We start from the raw sequence: 23,502 nt of genomic DNA on the forward strand, positions 1-23,502 counted from the left end.
TCCCCTAACTTCTGAATCCACTGACACTCTAGCCCCTGAAGCTGACTCCACTTCCCAGTTGACACTTCGCCTTACTGCCACTAGCCCGCAACGCTCCACAACCAATGGAGATATAAAGGAGTCAGTCGCTTCTGAGTCAAATAATACAGAAATACTACTACCTCTGACCTTACCTGCAGCCTCGATGACTGTGGCCTGGTGCTCTGCCTAGCGGTTGTCAACCGCTGCGAAGACTCTATGGGACTTGCCCATGTCCCCAACTGTAGGCTCTGATGTTGCCATCCTCTGATTCCTTGTCATCTGTCCCTGTGGACACTCTCTCGCCATGTGCCCCATGGCTCCACACGTGAAGCAAGCACCACGTGCCTGAAACTGTGCGCCCTGAGGCCTAGAAAAAGGATGCCCACCTGTCTGGCTAGAACCACTGTACCCATCCCTGGAGGACTACTAAGCCCGTGCCGGGGGTGTGTATGTACCCTGTGCTCTGTGGTCACACCTGGGACCCCGTGATTGCCACTGCTTGGGCCTGGAGCCCTGCTGTCTCTAAGGTGGCCTCTGTCTTTGACTCTGCTGTGACTGCTGTGGAGGAGAGGGTTTATAGGACCCTGAAACATTTCTGTGGTTGCCCTTCCAATGGGGTTTCTGAAACCCAAAAGGCTGGGGAGCTGGGTTTCAGTTCTGGAACCGATCCCTCGTGTCCTGTGGCCTGATCTGAATCTCCTCGGCTATAAGGGCCTTCTCCATGGCAATCCGAAGGCTCCCTGGAGCGGCCATCCTCACTGGTCCTACTATCCCAGCATTGAGTCCCCTAACAAATCGGTTGACGAGCAACTTCTCGTCCTTCAGGTAATCTACATAAGGTAGGAGCTCAATAAACTTACTCTCATACTGGGTCACTGAGAGACCCTTCTGCTGGAGGTCGTGGAACTCATCGATCCTACGCTGCCTGAAGTGCTCTAACAAGTACCTCTCTCTGAACCTCTCTGTGAAGATTTCCCATGTGATGGTATCTGCAGTGAGTCCACACTTGAACTCCTCTTGCTTCCACCATGTGGAGGCTGTCGATCTCAAAAGGTGGACTGCAACTCGTTCCTTCAGATTGCTTTCATAAGATCGCAATGCGAAGCACCGATCTAGGCTCAAAAGCCATGCCTCAGCCTCTACTCTGTCAGTAGTCCCTCCAAAGGATGGTGGCTGGAGGCGTAAAACCTCTCTAATTAGGTCTCCTGGTTCCTGACGTGCTCTCTCAAAGTACACAGGTGCTGCTACTGGAGGGGGTTCGGGCAGGTGAACGAACTCTGGCTCATGCTCTGCCTCGCCCTCTATGGAATTAGGAGGTGGACTCCTACTCCGTTCCCTCTCTACTGACCTATGACTCCCTAAGTTCTGATTGTTTGCATGACGGTCCACTGCTGGAAGCCTGTCCTGCACTATCCCAATCAAGTTCTGAAGAGCTAGCAAGATGTCTTGGTTAGGGTCAACCGGTGGTTCAGGAGGTGCTTCCGGGTTTCCTTCTGGAACTGGTTCCCCCTTAGCAGCATCCTCGCGTGCCATACATGTATGCCTAGGACCCCTTTCGCGCTTGCAAGCTTGTAGCGTAGTCGGAGGCATCCTAATGAGAAACAAAGATAAAATAAATAACAATTAATTAAATAATTTAATTTTCATATATTTACATTTTTATTTTCTTTTTAAGAAAATATTTGATTAATTTAGATAATTAAAGCGAAACGTAATGGAGAAAGGTTCCTACTGTCGGAAACCTTGCTCTGATACCAGAATGTCATGCCCAAATTTTAGGGCACAAAAACGAAACAACAAAATTTTTTTTTGACATCAAGAATTCGTAACCTATCCTACAATATAATGACTTTATTTGAGTTTTGTCTTATCTAGGATGTAAATAAATTCACTTACTAAGGTTAAGTTAATTAACCAACTCGATCGAGTGACTTAATGGGTGGAGACTAATTAGTGCCACGGATTAGTTAGCTAGCTCAATTTCCTTAACTAAGTTGTTGCTAATTAAAACAAGGGTTAATCGGATAATTTGACGTGTTAAATCATTCTCAATCATATAATGGTAATGTTATTAATTAATTGATGCACATGCAAATTTATTATTTACATCCCACCGTTATGGTTTAAATTTTTTTATAACACCATTTGCCCACTAAAGCCGATATTAGGCTAGAGCCAATTCTAATTTTTCTAACCCCTTAATTATGATGATTTAATTAAATTCGGCCCAAACTGGTCACCAAGGGCTTATGGTCCATAAAATTAGTTCTACAATTTCTCCTTTTAAATTTTCCTAACGTCCAAAAAATATTGGGGAAAATCTATTGATTAATTAAATAATTTAATCAATTTAATGTATGGTGTATCCAACTATAATAATCCTTTATTGTTAATCCCCTTGAATTAACCATATTAAAATTTAAATTTTCTAAAGAATAAAAATATATAAAAATTCAATTATAAAAATAACCCTATTTATTAATTAAAACTAAACTTCTAAAACACCCAAATTAAATTTCCCAACTCTAATTTAAAATTCTTTTAATTAAAGAATTCCTTTATTCCTAAAATGCTAACCCTAACCCGAAATTGGGTTAGGGTTGCATTTCTATATATTTCCACTTTGTTTCTTTTTTTTTTTTTTTTTTTATCATTTTATGCCCTATCCCGAAATGGGTTAGGGTTTATTAAACCATTTCTTTTATATTTTTTTTTGTTAGGACTGTGATTGCAGATACGGGGGAAGGACGGCGAATAGGGTTTTCAACGAGGCGGAGGGTTTCCGGGCGCCGCTGTGCTTACACAAAGTGGTGGCAGCGCCGCCCACTGTGTGTACACACAGTGGCGGATGGCATAGCCGCCGCCCACTGTGTGTACACACAGTGGCGGACGGCATAGCCGCCGCCCACTGTGTATACACACAGTGGCGGGCGCAGCTCACTGTGCATAGCACAGTGGGGGCCGTGACCGCTCCACTGTGTTACACACAGTGCGGCACCATTCGGCACTGCCCACTGTGTGTAGCACAGTGGCTCGGCCATGGCCGTCCACTGTGTTACACACAGTGGCCCGCGTTTTCCCATCTCTTTGTTTTTAAAAAAACAAAACATTTTAATATGTTTCGTGGTTTATATGATGCATTTTTTTTTTAAATCGAATATGTATTTATATATATATATATATATATATATATATATATATATATATGGAGCACAATATCTTATATGAATATGTAAATATTTATATATATTTGTATATATATATTTATATATACATATAACATTGCTATGATCAGACATACATATATGTCTATATTTCTTTTTTTTTAACAAGCATCCACAGAGTATGTTTTCAGATGCAGAAGTATATATATATATATATATATATATATATATATATATAGAAGTTTATTCTGCGATACATATCTTTTTTTTTCTTTAACACAGCAGCATGCAATACTTTTATATATTCTGTAACAGGGATACACTGGGGCAAAATATGTCTCCCTTTTTTTTTTGTTGCAGGAATAAACACATAAAGGAATCTATATATATATATCTATCTATATATAAGTGTATATATATTTTCAATATATATATATACCTATATATTTACAGACATATTCAATGAATGATAAGACAGTAGGGCTGAATACCCTTATATTGTTTGAGATTTTAACATCTAAACATTCTGATTTTTGTCTTTTAATAGCATTATGAATAACTTATTTTTCTTCTTTTTCTTTTTTTATAGTCATACGTCATACTTTCTACAGCAATGTAAATATACTAGTTCTTTTTCAACTATGTCTAAACAGAGCAAAAGTCACAATTTAATAGTAAATAAAGATTTGTAAGAAACTACTCAACATAATTCATGCTCTTTCCCCTTTTTTTTTTTTTCCTTAACTTACATTTACAGAAATAAACATGACAACAGAATCCTTTTCTTTTTGAGACAGAGTTTGATACAACTTACAACAATCTAATAAATGCTCAGAATTTAAATAAAAGGTATTTTGCATACAGAATATTTGAATACTAGGGTACACATTTATAATGGGTGATAGTAACCCCAACTAGGCACTCATTCTTAGTGATGAGGACTTGAATAAAAGAATACATTTCTTAAACAGAAATAAAAGAATCAACTTAAGCCCTATTTTTACATATACATTTTCCTTTTCTTTTTGCTACAGATCATAAAATTACATTTCCTTTCTTTGCTTTTCTGCATTTAAATAAAAATCTAAGTCTGAAACAACTGCAACCAAACAAACTGCAACTCTTAGTCTTTTTCCCAAGCCACCTACATGTAAGATTTAGGACTGTGACCATGGGATGCTCACCTCCCAGCCTAGGCTTACCAGAAGCCACCCTCGAGCTAGGAGAATCAAGTTCTAGGCAGGTTACAAACAAGCATACAACACAAAATAGGGCAAATACTCAAACATACACCTTCCCATCCCAAGCTACACTTTCACCACATTTGTGATGATCAATCTACGGGTGGAAGTGGACCAAGTACCATTGGGGAGACTGCAGCCAAACTACAACCCAAGCCACCTCATGGCAACACAAAATACACAACAGATTCATCCCACACACCTTATGCCCCCCAAAGGCTCAAAGCCATATTCTCTCCCCTTATGACCCCCAAATGCATACACAAGGCTATGCAGCAAGGGTTACAAAGGACACCCTTGAGATCACTCTCCTTAAGGAGAGCCTCTCACCCAAGGCTGTCATGCTTCTTCCACCCCAAGATCATCCTACTCTCCCAAGAGTAGGAGATCTTGGACACTCCCAAAAAAAAAACAAGGACACAAACAAAAAACATAGAAATGAAACTTCACATTCTTTTCTTCAACAACAATTTACATAACACTTTCTTTACAACCATTTCTTTCCTTCAACAAAACAGCAAAAACTAACATAAACAACATAAACAAAGAAAATACAACCAACCTTAATCTGCAAATAGGTATGTTAGACTTAGTTGGAGATGAGCTGCCCAATCCACACAACTTTCTGCAAATTCGTGGCCCCCAAATTCCTCTATCCTAAAACTGGTTTTTTTTCCTCCAAAGTTTTTCCCCAAAAATCTCCAAGGATGGAGAGTGGGTGATTACCTCACTAAGCTTCCATTCTTAGCCTAAGAAGGCCTCTCTCACTCCTTCCAACCTCTTGGATAGAGTGAGGGATCCCCCATTGGATTGGTCTTCCCTAGGTCTTACATCCTCCCTAACCTAGGTACCTAGAGAAGGGAAATGGAAATGGGGAAGAGGGATTACTATCTCCAAGAAGGTTATCCTACCAAGGATGGCACTCCTATAGATGGAATTCGTCCATCTTGGGAAAACCACTTTTTTGGGTGGTTAAACAAGTCCTAAGGGAAAGACACATGGCCAATTTTGGCCTTCACCCATAGGTACCCCACGAGGCCTAATAGAAAAGCTCTAAAATTGACTCTAGGAGTTGATTTGACCTTCAGAAAGTCCACCTGAAGTTAACCTACGGGTCAACTCTGAGTTGACCTTCCTTGTGGCTCTCTAACCTAGATTTCTTGGTTCCTTCAAGGATAATTAGGAGATATAACAATTAACAAAAAATAAAACTCTCAAAAAAGGTGACATGACAAATTGCCAACACAACATACTACATAGGTGTCAAGTGACACTACAAAATAATTCCACATCACAATACGCACATGGCAATTGTCCCCTGCACAATTTAAACAATCCAATAAATACAAATTACACTCATGCAACATTTTACATTTATGAATAAAATACAGTACATACGGGGTGTTGTCTCTCCAAATAGACAACCCCTGGTTTTACTAACGCACATTGGCCTAGGCTTGATTCTCCATAATATTTCCATGGTCACATGGATAATTTCCTGCACATCTCAATTTAAACATTAGTACTTCCCAAATAGCCTCATATAATATATAACACATAATCAGAATACAATACATTCATTCTGCAAAGACTTGTCATTATAAAATACGATTTGTCACAATCAAAGCAATTCATCATAATCCTCAAAATTTGATCCATCTACAAGATATGCAAACATTTTTCTAACATTATAACAAATTCTGAAATTTAGATAATAACCTGCATCATCACAATATTACCCTAATCTAGAATCATATAATATTCTATAATCCACAAGGCATATAAATAAAGCATCCATATATATCAACGTTACCAAAATCATGGGACCATGTAAAGTTCTCTATCCATAGTGTCTCAAAACTAGCATCTAAAATAGTTCCAAAATGAAAATAGCTGAAGAGATAGGATGGATCGGGGTAGGGCCTCACACCTTGGTTTGTTTTTATTTTTATATTTTTGTGACTGGAAGGTCCGACACGCTCACCAAAATATGCCACGCTGTTGAGTTCTATAGTGTATCCTGCTTTATGGTCCCCAGGGGGAAGATCATCTCATATGCCAAGATAGTCAATAAAAGCTTCATCATTTTGGAATGTGTCAAACTGTGTAGGTCCTTCATGATCCTAGTCAATGAGTTGGTGGGCGAACAAGGGGAAGGCCTTTGATATCTTCGAAGTTAGCGGGGCTAAGAGTAAAGATGCAGTTATATTTCGGTATGTCGAGGTAGTTATCAAGGTCATCGTTGGCACTCTCCTCATTAATCTCGATCATGAACGAATCTAAATTATCATCACTAGTAGTGCATTCTGGAACAGGTGTTCTCATTCTATGTGATTTCAACCTAGGACCTAGAGACAAGGATTGTGTGGAATCCTTTGGGGTTGTTTCTTGACCAACTTTGAATTTCCTATTAAATTCCTCTTCTTCTGTTGGCTCACTTGGTTCTCTAAATGTCTCGGTGAGCTCATAGTCACTAGAGGATTTGTCTGAACCCCATTCCCATTCATTGGAGTTTGTGGAATAGTGATTTTCTTGTTGAATTTTGGCAGCTTTGATTTGTAATGCTTCTTCTATCTTTTGAGTATGAACCTTGGAAGTCATGAAACCAAGTCCTTTGGAGCATTCTTTTTTGAATGTCAATTCAGGTTGTAAACGTTCAATGATGCCTTCCTTTCTTAACCCAAGAGGACTTTTGCCATCATACCCAAATTTTTATAGAATCTTGAACCCTTTGCCATACTTCTCACATGGTAAACTGATGTGATATTGTGTATCATTTGCAAGGTCTTTGTAAAGCATTTTGTATAAGTCTTCATCTTCCAATTCACCCCATTTTTGGAAGATTGTAGGATCCCATTCAAGTGTAATGATAGATACCCGCTTAGTAGGATGTGGTCGTCCATATTCTTTTGGTGAATTCATGACTTGTTATAAGTACAAGGTTTGATTCAAAGTGTATTCACCCATGCCTTTGTCCTGGAATTTCCCTTTAAGCTCACCTTGTTTTGATGTCGAAGGTTTTAATGATTCAGGATCAATATACGTAGAAGAAGGAATAGCTTCACGATTACTTGGAATGATCTTCTCAGTTTTTGATCTCAAGTTATTGCAATCTATGAATGGATTAGGATCACCATTAACTATTATTTTAACTCCATTGTGGGGAAACTTAATGCATTGGTGATATGTAGATGGGACTGCCCTCATTTCATGAATCCAAGGATGTCCTAACAATATGTTGTATGTGAGCTCTAGGTCTAAAACTTGACAAACCACATCCTTTGTAACCGGCCCAACTCTTAGAGGTAAGGTGATTGTGCCTTTGGATGAACGCTCTTCATCATCATATGCCTTGATGGTGATTTTGTTTGTAGAATTCACAGCTTTATCAGAATATCCCAATTGTTTAATAGTGCTCAATGTACAAATGTTTAGACCTGCTCCTCCATCTATCAGGACTCATTTTATGCAATGCTTGTGTATGAAGGCTTCAATGTGTAATGGTGCATTATGTGGCTGACTTACAGAGGCATCATTAGCTTCTGTGAATGTAAGAGAGTGTGGAATGGAAAGGTATCCCACCATGGCTTGAAACTGGTCCATGTTTAGATTAGTAGGAACGACAGTGTCTCTCAAGATTTTGTCAAGAATAGCTTTATGTGGGGGGTATATGCGTAAAAGCTTAAGGATGGAAATAAGCGTGGGTGTTTTTCCTAACTGTTCTACAAGGTCATACTCAGGCTTGGTTGATGAAGAAGTGGTGTTTTTAGCTGGAACACCTTGCAAAGTGAATTTACCTCGACGGGTTGTAACATGACATTCAGAGGTAGGTTCAGAAGAAGATCCAACGCCTTTTAGAACAATCTTGGGTCTCTGGGTAGAATTCTCAAGGGTTTTGTCCTTGATGATAATGGTAGAGACATAATTGTCCATTGAAATGTGATTGATGGTTGAATCATAGTTATAAGATGCTCTGGTATAGTTGGTTTGGTCATCTATGGCTTTAGCTTTTCCCTTGTCATGCTTTGGGAATGGTTCCTTAAACATCTCATGTTCTTGATTGGATGAGTGTCCTTCAATCTCAATGTCACCTCTATCAATGAGATCTTGTATGATGTTCTTCAATCGATGACAATTTCTTGTCTTATGACCCTTGCTCTTATGAAATTCACAATATTCATCATCATTCCACCAATTTGGTTTCACCTTTGGCTCATATGGAGGAAAATCTGGAATTGTGATTACCTTGTTTGCCACTAGCTTTTTGAAAACTGACTCAAGTGGTTCTCCCAAGGGGGTGTACTTCCTCCATGATTTGGAAGTTGTTTGAGTATTCACTTGATTGTTTGTAGAACTTGATCCCGAAAAAATGAATTTGGGTCGCACTGTATTGGCATCTACAACACCATCATTGACTGTGTTCTTGTTTTTATTCCAAAATCTTGGCTTATCTTTTCCTTTAAAGTCATCTTTGTTTTCCTTAAATATCTTAATGACTCCTTGTTCAATTAGGACCTTCTCTATTGCTAAGCCTTTTTCAATGACGTCCTTGAAGGTGGACAAACAAGCTTTCCTTAGATCATAGCCAATGTCTTTGTTAACATTTTGGGTGAACATCTCTACCATTTGTTTTTGTGGAATTTCGCAAGAGCATCTGCTGGCTAGATTCCTCCATCTTTGTAAAAATGATGCAAAAGACTCTCCCTCTTTTTGCTTGGTGTTGCACAAAGTAGTGACTGATATGTCTGTCTCTATGTTGTAGGAGAAATGTTGGATAAATACCTCTGCTAAGTCACCCCATGACTTAATTCAAGGTGGAAGTTGGGAGAACCATTCCATAGCTTGATCGCCTAGGCTCTGTGGGAATAATCTCATCAAATATGTCTCTTTTGCTGCTACCTCAATGCAAGTTGTGAAAAATTGTCTTATGTGCATCTTAGGATCCCCTTTTCCTCTATACTTATCAAACTTAGGTGTCACAAAGTGTGTAGGAAATGGAGGCATTGGAATGCTTTTGTCAAATGGATAAGGACATATGTCTCTCATTGTGTATGTTGGCTTTGGTGTATTTATGTCCTCCATTTTCTTTTGTAAGTCCCTGATTTGTTGCTCCAAATTGCTCTTAGGTGGAGATCGACTTCTTGGACCATATCTCATGCTTGAGGCACCAATTGGAGGAGGAGCATGTTGCATGTATGGATGATATTGATCATACACATGTTCATATGGAGGAGGTCTATAATGATGTTGCGTATATGGACCACTTGGTATAGATTCATGTTGAGGAACGAAATATCTACTTTGTCCATGTATACCATACTCTACAGGCATGTCATGTTCTAATGTGTTGCCCCCAAATTTGACACGGGGTTTCCTTGTGTCCAAATTTTGACAATGCCTTTGAATATCCAATTGCTTTGGTGGTTGATCCTTAGCATTGGTATGTGATTGAGCATATTTTTCTGCATAAGACTTCCATAATGGTCTGCGAAGGTGAGTATCATATGCTTGACCATGTGTATGTGGGATCTCTAGGTTTTGAAACAAAGATGATGGTGATTCAGGCACCATATGTGGTCCTCTATTGCCTCCACTATTAGGCCTCCTTGGATCCATGTTGGAGTGAGTTTGTGGCAAAGGTTGATTTTCCATTATTTGAGACATGTCAAAATCATGAGGTATCTTGGCTCCACTTTGTGCCATCACTTGTAGAAAGTATTGTCTATCTCTCCTCATTATTTCCTCAACCAATCGATTGAAATGGGGATTCATAATGACCTGTCTTCCACTTCTGTTGAATGTACAGAAAAGTTGTCCATATTATCATTGTGTGTATCATTGTTGTTTGTAGTGTCCATGTTCTCAACATTTGGAATGTTTCGATAAGCATCTATGTTAGGTAATGTAGTATGATCAGAATTGAAAAAGATATCATTGTCATACTCATAGGAGCTCATGTTTGCGGACTCTTGAGCCTCTTTAGCTTCTCTCCTAGATTTTTGAAGATGGGTTTCAACCATGAACTAGGTATTGACCAAGATTTGTGAGACTAGATGAAAAATGGAAAGAGTATGGAAGACCAAGAGTTGGATGGAATGTAAATGAATCTGAGGTGTACTTGCAATGTCCAAAGTGTAAGACCAAGTATGTATGTAGTAGAGTAGGTGTGGCTTCCAAAGAGAGGATAGTTTCTCTTGATGAGGTAAGTTGACCTTGACTCTAAGTGAGACCAAATGAGACCCAAAGGTGATAGACCTTGATGAGGGACCACTTAGCAAAATGTTGTTGTATGTAGTATGTTCACAAAGTATGATGAGGACAAGCAAGTGACCTTTTGACTCAAGTTTAGACAAATGTGAATGTAATGCAAGGTGTAAAGAAATGATGGACTATGTGAGACCCAAAGATAGGTTGAATGCTAGATGAAAACATGGAAAAATAACCTAGGAAGCTCAAGAATTCTGAAACTGACTGTGTTTGTTTGCTTGACTGTAAAAGTTTTTCAATTCTGAACATAGACACGCCTCTATACTGTACAGACGCGGTTTCTTGACACATACGTGGTTCTGTTTAACACAGACGCGTTTCTGAGATGTTGGTAAATGCAATGTTGATTCTGAAAACACAGACGCGTTTCTACCCTTCATAGATGCAGTTATACAACACAGACGTCATTATGTCAGACACAAACACGTTTCTGCAAAATTTGTGCAATTTTTTCCAATCTGTGAAGTTGTTTTGTTGTGACCAAATCTGACTGTTTGACTGTTTTTCATGACAAGAGGACACAATATTGATGAGGACTCAATGTTTGCAAATGTTTAGACTCAAATGACTCAAAGAAAAGTGTGTTGTTTGATGTAAAAATGTTTTGCATACACTTGAAGACACAAAAGACACAATGTTTTGTTGTTTGGTCTTGAATGTTTGAAAAAATAAGTCAAGCACAATTCTTATGGCTAGCCAAGACAGTAGTTGTTGATCCCACATGGGGTTTTACCCCCGAGGCTATGCTATTCAGAGCGGATACTTAGATGCTTGACCTCACTGGCTCCACCCTCGGCACTCACTTCTCGGGTCAGCCAAGCATCAGCCCCCATGAAAACTCCCCGTGGCGAACTTTGTATCTCTACTAAGAACCGTATGTGTGTGGGCTGCTACTAGAGGTCCGACCTCCTGCCCCAACAACTAGAAGGATTTTGGCTTCTAAAACAAAAAGGTGCTAGTAAGGGCATCCACTCATGTGGCCATACATGTGGCACTTTCAGCTCTGTAAATACAGAAGGCTCCCAGCCGGTAGGGGTTATGCCCTACAACTGATCAAATAAATTTGATCAAACAGGTTTATGGGGAGACATAGTGTCGTATGAACTAATCAGCACATGTTATTCATAGTTTTCACCATGAATAGAGTTATTTATAGTGGTTTGGAAGAAGATGGCTTTTCTTTTGCTACCACTTGGGTTGTTCTCTTCTCACTAGTAGTCCTAATGACCACACGGGAAGACATGCCCTCTAAAGATTTAAACAAAAAGAGCCTATTGCTCAAGACACAAAAGACAATGATTCAATTTTAGTGCACCAATTGAAGTGTTTGCTAGTCTATGAAAAACAAGGCACACAATAAAAATCCAAAACCCTTGCCAAGGACTTGCAACAAAGAGTTATTAGTAGTTTGGATTGTTTCAAATGATCACCCCTTCCTGCAAGCACATGAGTTAGGTAAATTTTAGATCCAAAAGACTTTGTGAAATAGGGGCCTTCAACAAAACGATTTTGCTTTCAAGACAAGCTACACCAATTTCGTTAGCTAGATCTGAAGATGTTAGCTCAAAATAAACCAGATCTGAAAAACCAAATGACTAAAAACTTGGATCAATAAAAATCCAAAATGCAAAATAAGTGTACACAGACATGGTTACCATAAACACAAACGCGACTTTTGGACGCAGACGCACCTAAAATGAACGCAGTTTTGGAATGCAGATGTGCCTTATGAACACAAACATGCCTAAAAATCCCACATACGCGATTAGGAAACACAGACGCGATTTTTGGAATCCGCAATAAAAAAAAAAAACTGTTGAGAGTGCAGACGCCATCCCAGATGTCGCAGACGCGGCAGAAAATAAAAAACGTGATCTAAAAGTACGCAGACATGAAAATATCGAAATGTTGTCGGAAATGTCAGATCTGCAACTTCAAAACACCAAATCTACAACAAGGAGGTTAAATGCAAAAGGGACAAGAGTCCCACCGGGCGTGCCAAAATGTATATGGTGAAAATGGATACAACAGTAACAATGTTGGAAGATTAAATGGATTCAACCACAAAAACCCTAGCCTAACAACAACAAAGATCCACCATAACATATGAAGATTACCTAAGACAATGCAAATCAAATGAAATCACAAAGATTATACCATCACATGTCCAATAGGGTTTGAATCTCCATTCTTCCTATCTCCATTGATCTTGCTTGATATATTTGCTCTCAGATTTTATGTGTGCACAAGAGCTCAACAAAGAACGGAATGTGGTTGCAAGTAGGATCGCATATGAAAAGCATAGTATAGTCAAGTAGTCAGGTAGTTATGGTTTGATAATGAAGGAAGCATCTCCTTATATAGAAGACACTATATGAAAATGGAGGGATAAGATTGAGAGGTGTAAAAGGAGGTCGGCTATGATTAGAGGGTAGGTAAAGAAAATAATAAAATAATGAAAGGGGTAGGTAGTGTATGAATTAAGAGATGAATGACATATGTCATGGGTAGAAAAGGCTAATGAATTAATTAAATAAATAAAGATTTATTTAGTTAATAGAAGAAGTGGGATCAATTAAATAAATAAGATATTTATTTAATTTAGGAAAGGATAATTTAAATAAATAAATGTATTTATTTAAATGAGAAATAAGGCTAGAAGAGGATAAATGAATTAATTAAATAAATAAAGATTTATTTAATTAATAGAAGAATTAGGGTTAGATAATTAAATAAATAAAATATTTATTTAATTAGACATGACAATTTTAGGTGTCTACAATAATATAATTTACTAATTTTAATTTATAAATTTTATATAGCTACTTGATTGTACACATGAACTGCATAGATTAAATTAATTATATATTGGATTGTATTTTTTGAACTATATAGGGTATCATGTTAGGGTCAATGTATGGAGATTTGGATGCTACCACTGACCCAAGTGTTCATCAAGAGACACAAGTATATATAGTTTATATTAAATTTTTTGTTTGCTTTTAAGTTCTATTTAAAGGGATATCTAGGTGTTGATTAAATAATTTCAAGTTATTTAAATTATATATCAAACAAAATGTGTGCATTGTCTAGGATGAGCGAGCATTGTGAAAGATGATCCATTCATCCCACAAACGTTCTAGAGTCTAGCATGTGCGTGGTGGAGGTGTTAGAGACCCCGAGGTATGTTTATCTACAACCATGTACATGCACATGTTCAAGTAGATTCGATTTGATCTAAATAAATTATATATATATATATAACTCTTAATAATGAATATTTAAAGAATGTACATGTGAGTTCATGTGTAATTTATATTGCAGGCACATGGGGCGATGTTTAAGGATTTGCACATTGCCACCGACCCTGTTCATGAGGAGACACAGGTATACATTATAACTTTAAATTAATTGTTTCTTAAATATTTAAGTTCTATATTTAAAGGGTTAGGTTTCAAGTTATAAATATATGTGTATGTATATCTAACAAAATTTCAACATTGTAGGATGCACCACTATCACACAGGTTGAGCTCCTCGTCACATAGATGTCCTAGAATCCTGTATGCACATGGTGGTGATGTTAGAGACCCTTCAGAGGTATGTTTGTCTACAATGTGTATGTACACACAAATTCTCTTAATCTATGTTACTTAAAAAAAATTACTCTAGTATGAATTAAATGTTTAATATATGAGTCTATGCATGCATACTCTATTGCAGGCGCATGGATTGAGACATGGTTCGGGTTAGGGCCCCGAGTGACCCATTGTTTATATATGTGCATTTGCACACATTTTCTAGACATTTCATATTTGTACATGTGTACTAGACATTTCATACATATGTACTACACATTTCATATGCATGTGTACTAGATATTTATTTTCTATATTTCATGTGTATGTGTACAAGACATTTAATACATGTGTATGTGATAGAAACACACACACACACATAATATATATATATATATATATATATATATATATATATATATATATATATATATATATATATATATATATATATATATATATATATATATATATATATATATATATATATATATATATATATATATATATATATATATATATATATGTGCACGTGTGTGTGGGTGTGTGTTAGATAGATCTAAATTTCATACTACTTTGCACACACACACATATATATATAACATTTTTGAAAGTTAAGTGTTTAAATGATAGACAGTCATTTGAATTTCAAATGTGTATGTGATAGATAGACATATACATATATGTGTTAGGAATCTACATTTCATACCAGACTTTGCATGTTTTTGAAAGTTAAGTGTTTAAAGATTACATTTTTGAAAGTTAAGTGTTTATGCATATTTTAGTTATTCATTATTAAACAAATTTAGTCATTAAAATTTAATTTAGTCGTTCATTTTAGTTAAGTGTTTATGTATGTTTAATGAACTTACTTGAAAATTTTAATGAACTTATATCTATATATTTAAATTTAATGAACTTAGTTATTTTCACTTTTAAATTAAATACATAGATGAATAAAATGAATCCATGCATGTGTAAAAATATAAAAGAATCCATGATGCAAATATCACCTTAAATCCCCTTAAGACCACTTAAAACACCTTAGGACAACATAATTAAATAAATCCATACAACATAATTAAATGAAACTATACATGTGTAAATATAAATTATATGAATACATAGATGAATAAAATGAATCCATGCATGTGTACAAATATAAATGAATCCATAAATGTGTAAATGACCCCTTAAGACAACATAATAAAATGAATCCATACACATAAATAAACTTAAAAATTAAAATCAATACATACATGTTCAATGTATAGACACAAAATAGTTAATTTAAGAATAAAACATGTAGAATCAACGTATAAAACATAAAATAGATGCATCAACAAAACTAAATTTCCACACTATTCGAATGTAAACACATGTCTAAATATATATGAGTTTGTGTATGGTGAAAAGTGATGATAAACTATTGTAAAACCATAAAGATTCAACCACAAACAATGTAAGTCCTACAATGAAACATTCACCAATACCAATAGAGATACCTAAGATCATATAAATCAACAAAATAAGATAATATTACCATTCAAATGTCTAGTAGGGTTTTAATCTCCATTGATCTTGCTTGATATATTTGCTCTCAGATTTTATGTGTGCACAAGAGCTCAACAAAGAATGGAAATGTGGTTGATAGCTTGATCGCAAAAAGGCTTGATTGCATAAGATTGATTAGAATACTCATTAGCTGATTAGAATGCTTAGGGTTGATAATGGAAGAAGCATCTCGTTATATAGAAGACACTCTAGGAAATGGAGGGATAAGATTAAGAGGTGTAAAGATAAATGGTCATCTAGGATTAAAGGGTAGGTAGAGGAAATAAGAAAATAATGAGAGGGTAGGTAGCGTAGGAATTAAGAGATGAATGAAATGTGTCATGGGTAGAAAAGGGTAATGAATTAATTAAATAAATAAAGATTTATTTAAATAATAGAAGAAGTGGGATCAATTAAATAAATAAAAGTATTTATTTAATTTAGAAAAAGGATAATTTAAATCAGGATCCATACCAACGTGACCCATATAGAATTTGAATCATATCGATATTTGATTCATATTGGACAATGACTCATACCGATCCTAGACCAACTTTTCGACATCTCGCATCTCAACAGACACAATCGACGCATATCAACACATCGACAAGGTGCAAAACATCATAACGAACCCAAAAATCTAATTTGTAGATGTTAAAAATTTCAAAAATTTCAAAAAACTAAACACTTTTTCGATTACACTAAAATAGTCGACAAATGTGCTAATCCAAATATGTTATAACAATTAAAAAATATGTTAAATAATCTAATGTATGCATTGTACAACTTAATGTATGCGCTAATACAGTTAACATATGCACTATGGGAAAATTCATATACGCTAAAAGAAAATCAACAAACAAAAAAAAATACCCTAGCCATACGACTGCACGAAAAACTTGAAAAATTCATCAAAACGCATGAAATAAATTGTGAAAAATCCCACGAGAGGGTTAGAAATTTAAACTTACTGGTGGGCCATACTCAGCTGTTCGATTGTAGCACCTGACCTTCTCTAATCAATGCTTGTGATGGGGGGGGCATTTATTCTCTCCTCTCCAAATGCCATTTGTGATCCTCTCCAAATGCCAATTGCACAAATGAGGTGGAAATGGGCCCTTGAGGGTTTATATAGCCCATGTTGATACAAATGACTGTGGTACCTTGATGGACATGTGGGGCATGTGAACGCTATTCCCACCTAGTTTCTTCATCATTTTAAGCTTTTCTTTTCAATAACATTTATTGACAGATAAATATAAAAAAAATTCAAAACATTTAAAATCGTCCAAAAATTTCAAAAATCGTTGTGCATTGCGACACTGCATCGAAAATCATAATTTTGGTCAATTTATCTCCTAAGGATGCATATCGACATCAATTCCATATTGACAATATTTCTATCATTGAATCTCATATCAAATCAATTCTTCATATCCAGGGCTTCATATCGACAATTTTGACGACAACACCTTATCAAGAATTTTGGTGAAATATCGAGCATTTTTCTTTGAATCAACATGTGGTCACACGTCGCTTCAAGGAGGGGCAAAATGTAGACACCTAAAACTTGCACAACTAGTTAAATAAATTTTATTCATTTAATCATCATTTATTCACCTATTAATTAGACTAAGGTTTAATTAATATCCCTATTCTTCCAATCGACCTATTAATCAAATTAAATATTTGATTAAAATACTTTTATTCTGGCCTAAACTATTAATTAAATTAAGATTTGATTAAGTACCCTTTAGCCATTTAATTGAATAAATCCTATTTATTTAATTAAAACCCCCCTTTTCCCTTTTAATTGAATTTACATTTGATTAAAGACATCCCTTTTCATTTAAATAAATCATTATTTATTTGTGAATATTGCCCCCACTTGCAAAATCCTTTAAATGCAAGTTGCACCCCTTTTGGCTAAAATAAATCTTTTATTTTATCTAAAAATGCCTATTTCCCTCCACTTGCATTCTCCTACATTTTCCATTAGCATGCCAATATTCTTCTAGAACCCCTCTAACTCCTCATTAATTAGCCTAATTATTCTAGTCGTGTCACATCCCTAAATTTGGGGGAGTCACTTCTCCAAATTTGGGGAAAGTCTTCAAAATGTGTTGAAGACTTTACCTTCTTCAACAAGTTAACTTGTTGAGTCTTCCAAACTTGCAAGGCTCTTAAAAAAGCCTTGAAAGTTATCTAACTTCCAACAAGTTAACCTCCAAAGTATTCAAAGGCATTTAATGCCTCTTACAAGACATCACCCTAGCCTATGATGGTTGCCCCTTTGGCCATCCTTCAACTTTGCAAAAGAGTTTACCTCTTGGACACTAGCATTCTCCCTTGGATAATAGAATTATCCAATGATGTCATCCCTTGAGGTTATCCCTAATGCTTAGCATATAATGCTTGCTTAGCATCCTCTCAAGCCATCCCAAGGTGACATTTGTCAACTTTGGATTTAATTCCCCTCATGGATTCATAACTTTCCATCCTAGCTCTTATTGAGATTGCTCAATCTCAACCATCCATTTCTCTATGTTTCCTTTAAATAGAGCCCTTCTTTCACTCTTGGGGGATCCATCATCTTGTGCATGAAACTTATAGTCATTTTGCAGGTTATCAAGGAGCTCAATTTTTCATCTTCAAGCACTTAGATCATCTTAGTTGCATGCTAATTTAGCTTTTATCATGTTGATAGTATCATGCTAATCCCATTTTTATGCTAGCTTAGTTCATAGTCATTGTATATCAATTTCATAGCAATCTCCATGTTATTTTAATTAGCACATGCCTAAGCTTTCAATTTCAAATCAATCTTAGTCTAATATCTTGCATTCCATATTGCATTTCATCTTTCAATATCAGTTGATCATCTAGCTAGGATCTTAGTTGCATTCATTTTGATCTTGGCATATCCTTCAATCTCGTTCTTTAGGTTGACATCTAAAAGATCAAGTGCTCTTCCAAGTGAGAGCCACCTTGAATCTTGAAGATCCTTGGAGATAGAGGAACATGAGAAGTGCTTGGGGTTCTTGATTTTGAAGCTAACTTAGTTTAGTTTCTATTTTGATTTCTAACTCTAACATAATCTTTCATGTGTGTGTTTTATGTTGTTTGATTCTCTTTTGCAGATTTCACATTTTTCAGTATACAATTATTATATAAAAGATCAACATTATTCGGATGATTATGTGGAGGGCTCTAAGGATGGAGGAGCTAGATTTCCTTTCCCTCATCAACTAAATGTCAAATCTACCCATCTAAATTTGGATATGGAGAATCATAATGATGTCCCGAGTCCCGCTAGGAATGCAACCGTGGGCTATTTTAAATTGCACAAATGGTATTTCCATGAAATCAAACAGATGAGCCTTAAGATAAGGTATATTCAAGCTAGGTTGGATGAGGGCATGGAGCATGGTGATTCCTGGGTGGACAAAGAAGGCATAAATATGGTGGCATCTCTTCAAGAATCGATTATGGATGTGGTCAGTTTGAAATTAGATTATGAAGGGCGTATTGTGGCCCTGAAAACAAAAATGGAGGATATTAATGCTAATCTAGTTAAATTAGTTAATTTTAGTCACAATGTGATTAAAGGGTCTGTGAGTAGTTTGAGGACTTCGGTTGACATATTTGAAAGATTGCAACATGGAAGCCCCCAATTTATCGATCCAAATGACAAAGGTAATCAGGCTAACACTAAAGAGGGCAAATAGTTGTGCACATGGACCAGAGGCCATGTCAAAAAGGTTTCTAATTATTCACTAAAAGATTTGTAGGATATCAAGAAGCTTTCTTAGGAGGCTTTAGAGAATGAGGTTGAGGCAACTCATATTGATATGATTCCTTTTTGTTGTTTGGACTTATCTTTTGTTTTGTTGTCGTGTCTATGTTGTTTTGTTAATATTTTGTTCATGGTAGCATTTTGTATATAGGGTTTCAAGTCCCTTCAAAAAATGTTTGACCCTTTAATAAAAAACATCCAATTCTATAATAGCATTTTGGTGATGATATGTCACATGTATATCAATAATTTCTAGTAGCTTTCAAAATGATAGAAACCAAAAGGCAAGGGGGGCAAGAAAACACAAAAAGGAATTATGTTACAAACAAAGAAGTGACTATTATCACTACAACCTAGAGGCACATGCCCTAGGATAATGTATGTTAAAAATAGGTATGTCTCTCACAAAAGAAATCTCTAGCCTATATAGGTTAAAAAGTTCCTAAGTAAATAGTGAGGTTTTGGTGTGACAAATGAGAGAAAATTTGATCTAAATTAAATCTTAAATTTTACTATAAAACCATCCCATGAAACAATGTAGTTCAGATTTGCAAAGTACTATATTAAGAGTCATTACAAACTCACTTAAGATTTAGTATTTTGAATAAATATCACAATTCAATATCTCCTTGATAATAGGATGCACATTTTATTTATTAATATGATCTAGAAATTTACTAGAACTCTTATATGTAATTAAAAATTTCCACAATTAACCTATAAAAGACTCACTTAAGATTTAGTATTTTGAATAAATATCACAATTCAATATCTCCTTGATAATAGGATGCACATTTTATTTATTAATATGATCTAGAAATTCAATAGAACTCTTATATTTAATTAAAAATTTCCACAATTAACCTATAAAAGCTTCCATACTTGTGAAATTTAAATTAAATTAATAAATACAAAACATTCAAATTGAAAAATTGTATATAATAAGATTCTCATTGATCTATAAATTGTAAAGTAGCTCATTCTTTCCACCCATATTTTTTCAACACAAAATAGTTTTAAAAATGATATGGATTACACTCCACCTTGATACAATAAAAAGATCTTGAAGAAAAAGTTAGAAATAATAAATCTAAAAGTTCACTAGAATAGGCATGTTTGAAGCTCTTATCATTAATAGACTGGAAGAGTCCACAACAAAAAAAAAAAACATAATTCAACATTAATAGTAGCTTGGATCTAATAAGAAACATAGATAATTCATTCATTTAAGCATATACATAATTCATGAAAAGTAATCTTCCCTTACTTTTTTTCATAAGAGTTGTAAAAATCACTTAAGACTTAACCAACTCTACAATTGCTTGGACAAATGGTAATTTAATGATATTATAATGTCTGAATCCAGCAGCTTGAAATAAAATTTTATACTCTTCTTCAGTTCTTTCCTTTCCCCCATGAGTATGCGCCATCATGAACATATCAAAAGCCAACCCTTGCTTCTTCAAAGATCCATTTTCTTCCACAACTGCATCTATAATTATTACCTTCCCCTTCTCTGGAATCGCCTTGTAACAATTCTTCAACAATCGAATGAACTCTTCATCATCCCAATCATGTAAAACCCACTACATTTCACCATAAAACAATTTTAAAAATCTATTCCATATAATAGAAACTACAGCTAAATTAATACATATTACTTGCCTTCAAAAGAACTACATCAGCAGATGGCACACTCTCAAACATGTCTCCAGCAACATGATCAACCCCTGCAACAATACATCCACATGATTGGTCACTGATACTGAAACCAATATTTCTGTATATCCTCCTTACAATTAAAAGAGTGAAAAAAGAATAAATTTTCATACCAGGAATGTCTCTGGGAGCAGAGGCAATGACATGGGGCAAATCAAAATTAATGGCACGAATGTTTGGGTATTTGTGCACGATCATGGAAGCAGCTGAACCCACGCCCCCCGCCACATCCACCAGTGATGTGACGCCCTCAAAGCCCTCGTAAGTTTGGAAGAGCGCATCCATTACCACTGCAGAGTTGCTGGCCATGGCGTCATTGATGAGGCTACTGAAATGGGGATTGAGATTGGCATAATCCCAGATGTTCATTCCATGACCCCTCTCAAACGGAGACCCACCCATGAGTGTGCAGTCGTACAAGTGATGCCACGCTTCCATGAAATCCCGGTTCGTTTCCATCAACAGAAGAGCCGCTGAGGATTTCGATTTCCCCCCTTTCTCCTCCACCAGTAATTTTGAGATGCTCGTCGATCCGTATTTGTATGCTTTTTTCACATCTTCTCCGCTGTTGCTCATGACCACTGTCTGGTCGAAAACTCCGTGAGAGGAGAGGAATCTGATAATTCTGGCGAGGTAGTCTGAGTTGGGAGTTTTTCCGGTGGAGGAAGAAATGAGGGAGGCGATTTCAGGCACCGAGAGAGGCTCCTCGGAATTGGCGAGGATGCCCGGAATGTTGAGTAACACGGCGGCCTTGAGGGCCATGGGCTGGGCAAATGAAAATATGATGTCGTAAAGCTTGAGCTCAGCTTCCATGGCTGTCTGTCTTTTCTTCTTCTTCTGCAAACAGAGGGAGCTCAAGTTGATTGGTGTGTGTGTGTGTGAGGAAGGAAGAGGGGGCTCAGCTGTTTAAATAAAGCCTATTTTTACCCAAAATGATTCAACCTCTACGTTTAATGCATTCTTTCCCTTCTGAAGGGCAAAACATGTGTTAAATGCATTCTTTCCCTTCTGAAGGGCAAAAAATGTGTTAAACGCATTCTTTCCCTTCTGAAGGGGCAAAACATGGGTTAAATGCATTCTTTCCCTTCTGAAGGGGCAAAACATGTGTGGCTGGGTGGGTACAGTATATCAATTTATAAATTACTGCATTTGGCGAAAACAGATCTCCCATTTGAAAAAAATAAATATATATTTTAGAAACTTTTTCTGTGGTGATGCAGTATTTCAATAAGAAATTTCTACATCAGGTCAGTGATTTTGAATGGCTGAATACAAGTTGAGTAATAAATATTACAGAAGTGGGGTTTCCATGGATTTGGTTTTGTCAATTGTAGATAGTGTTATTATTCTGTCTCCCTAAGTATTATAAAAAATTCAGATAATCGAAGAAATATTAAAAATAATTCATCAACTTGTGAATCAATATTTTTTATAATATAAGAATTGTTAATTCATGAACATTTTTTAACATATAAAAATACTATAAATAATTCATAAACGTTTTTCATTATCATATGAGAGTTATTATAAATAATTAAACAATGTTTTTCATAACTAAATAATTTATCAACATTTTGTATAGTGAGAATTATTACTAGCTTATATATTTAATAATATATATAGAATAAGCTTCTAGGCACCTATTGCATTTTAATGTGATAAATTAAATAAAATAGTCGCCTTAAATCTTATGTGGCTCTTCGGGTCATGTCAAATCTTCTCTAATAAGTTATATATATAAGTTAATTATTAATTGTACATTAATAGTGATTTTTTTTAATTATTCATAAAATACAACTGCCAACTTAACAAACAAGAGAATAGATGTCAAATTTACTCAAAAAACAAAATGTTTACTTATATTTTTGCTCTATTGTAAAAATCAAAATGTTAACTAGTGTAACAGGGAGAATGATATCTCTCCACTTAAATTATATATATATATATATATATATATATATATATATATATATCTTAAAGAAATGAAATTTGAGGGTCCTTCAATCTTATCAATCAATTATTAAAATTTATCATGAAAATTCATAAAAAAATTCTTACAATTTAGACTATTTATCATTGTATCTTTAATTAAATAATATTATACAATCTTTTAATCTCATAAATTGATTATTGACAATTATTATGCTATTTATATTAAGTAGA

The 23,502-nt window shown here is 35.5% G+C and overlaps 1 protein-coding gene across 1 annotated transcript; it reads right to left on the reverse strand.

The window, feature by feature from the left end:
- Positions 1 to 20,818: 20,818 nt before the first annotated feature.
- Positions 20,819 to 22,213, reverse strand: LOC131051838 (flavone 3'-O-methyltransferase 1). Its single transcript, XM_057986445.1, has 3 exons — positions 21,453 to 22,213; positions 21,286 to 21,350; positions 20,819 to 21,206 (listed from the first exon to the last, which is right to left on the reverse strand). Exons 1-3 carry the CDS (start codon positions 22,150 to 22,152, stop codon positions 20,916 to 20,918), a joined length of 1,056 nt encoding a protein of 351 aa, XP_057842428.1. The 5' UTR covers positions 22,153 to 22,213; the 3' UTR covers positions 20,819 to 20,915.
- Positions 22,214 to 23,502: the final 1,289 nt, after the last annotated feature.

This window comes from Cryptomeria japonica, chromosome 2 (assembly GCF_030272615.1).
Source record: "Cryptomeria japonica chromosome 2, Sugi_1.0, whole genome shotgun sequence".
NCBI lineage: Eukaryota > Viridiplantae > Streptophyta > Pinopsida > Cupressales > Cupressaceae > Cryptomeria > Cryptomeria japonica.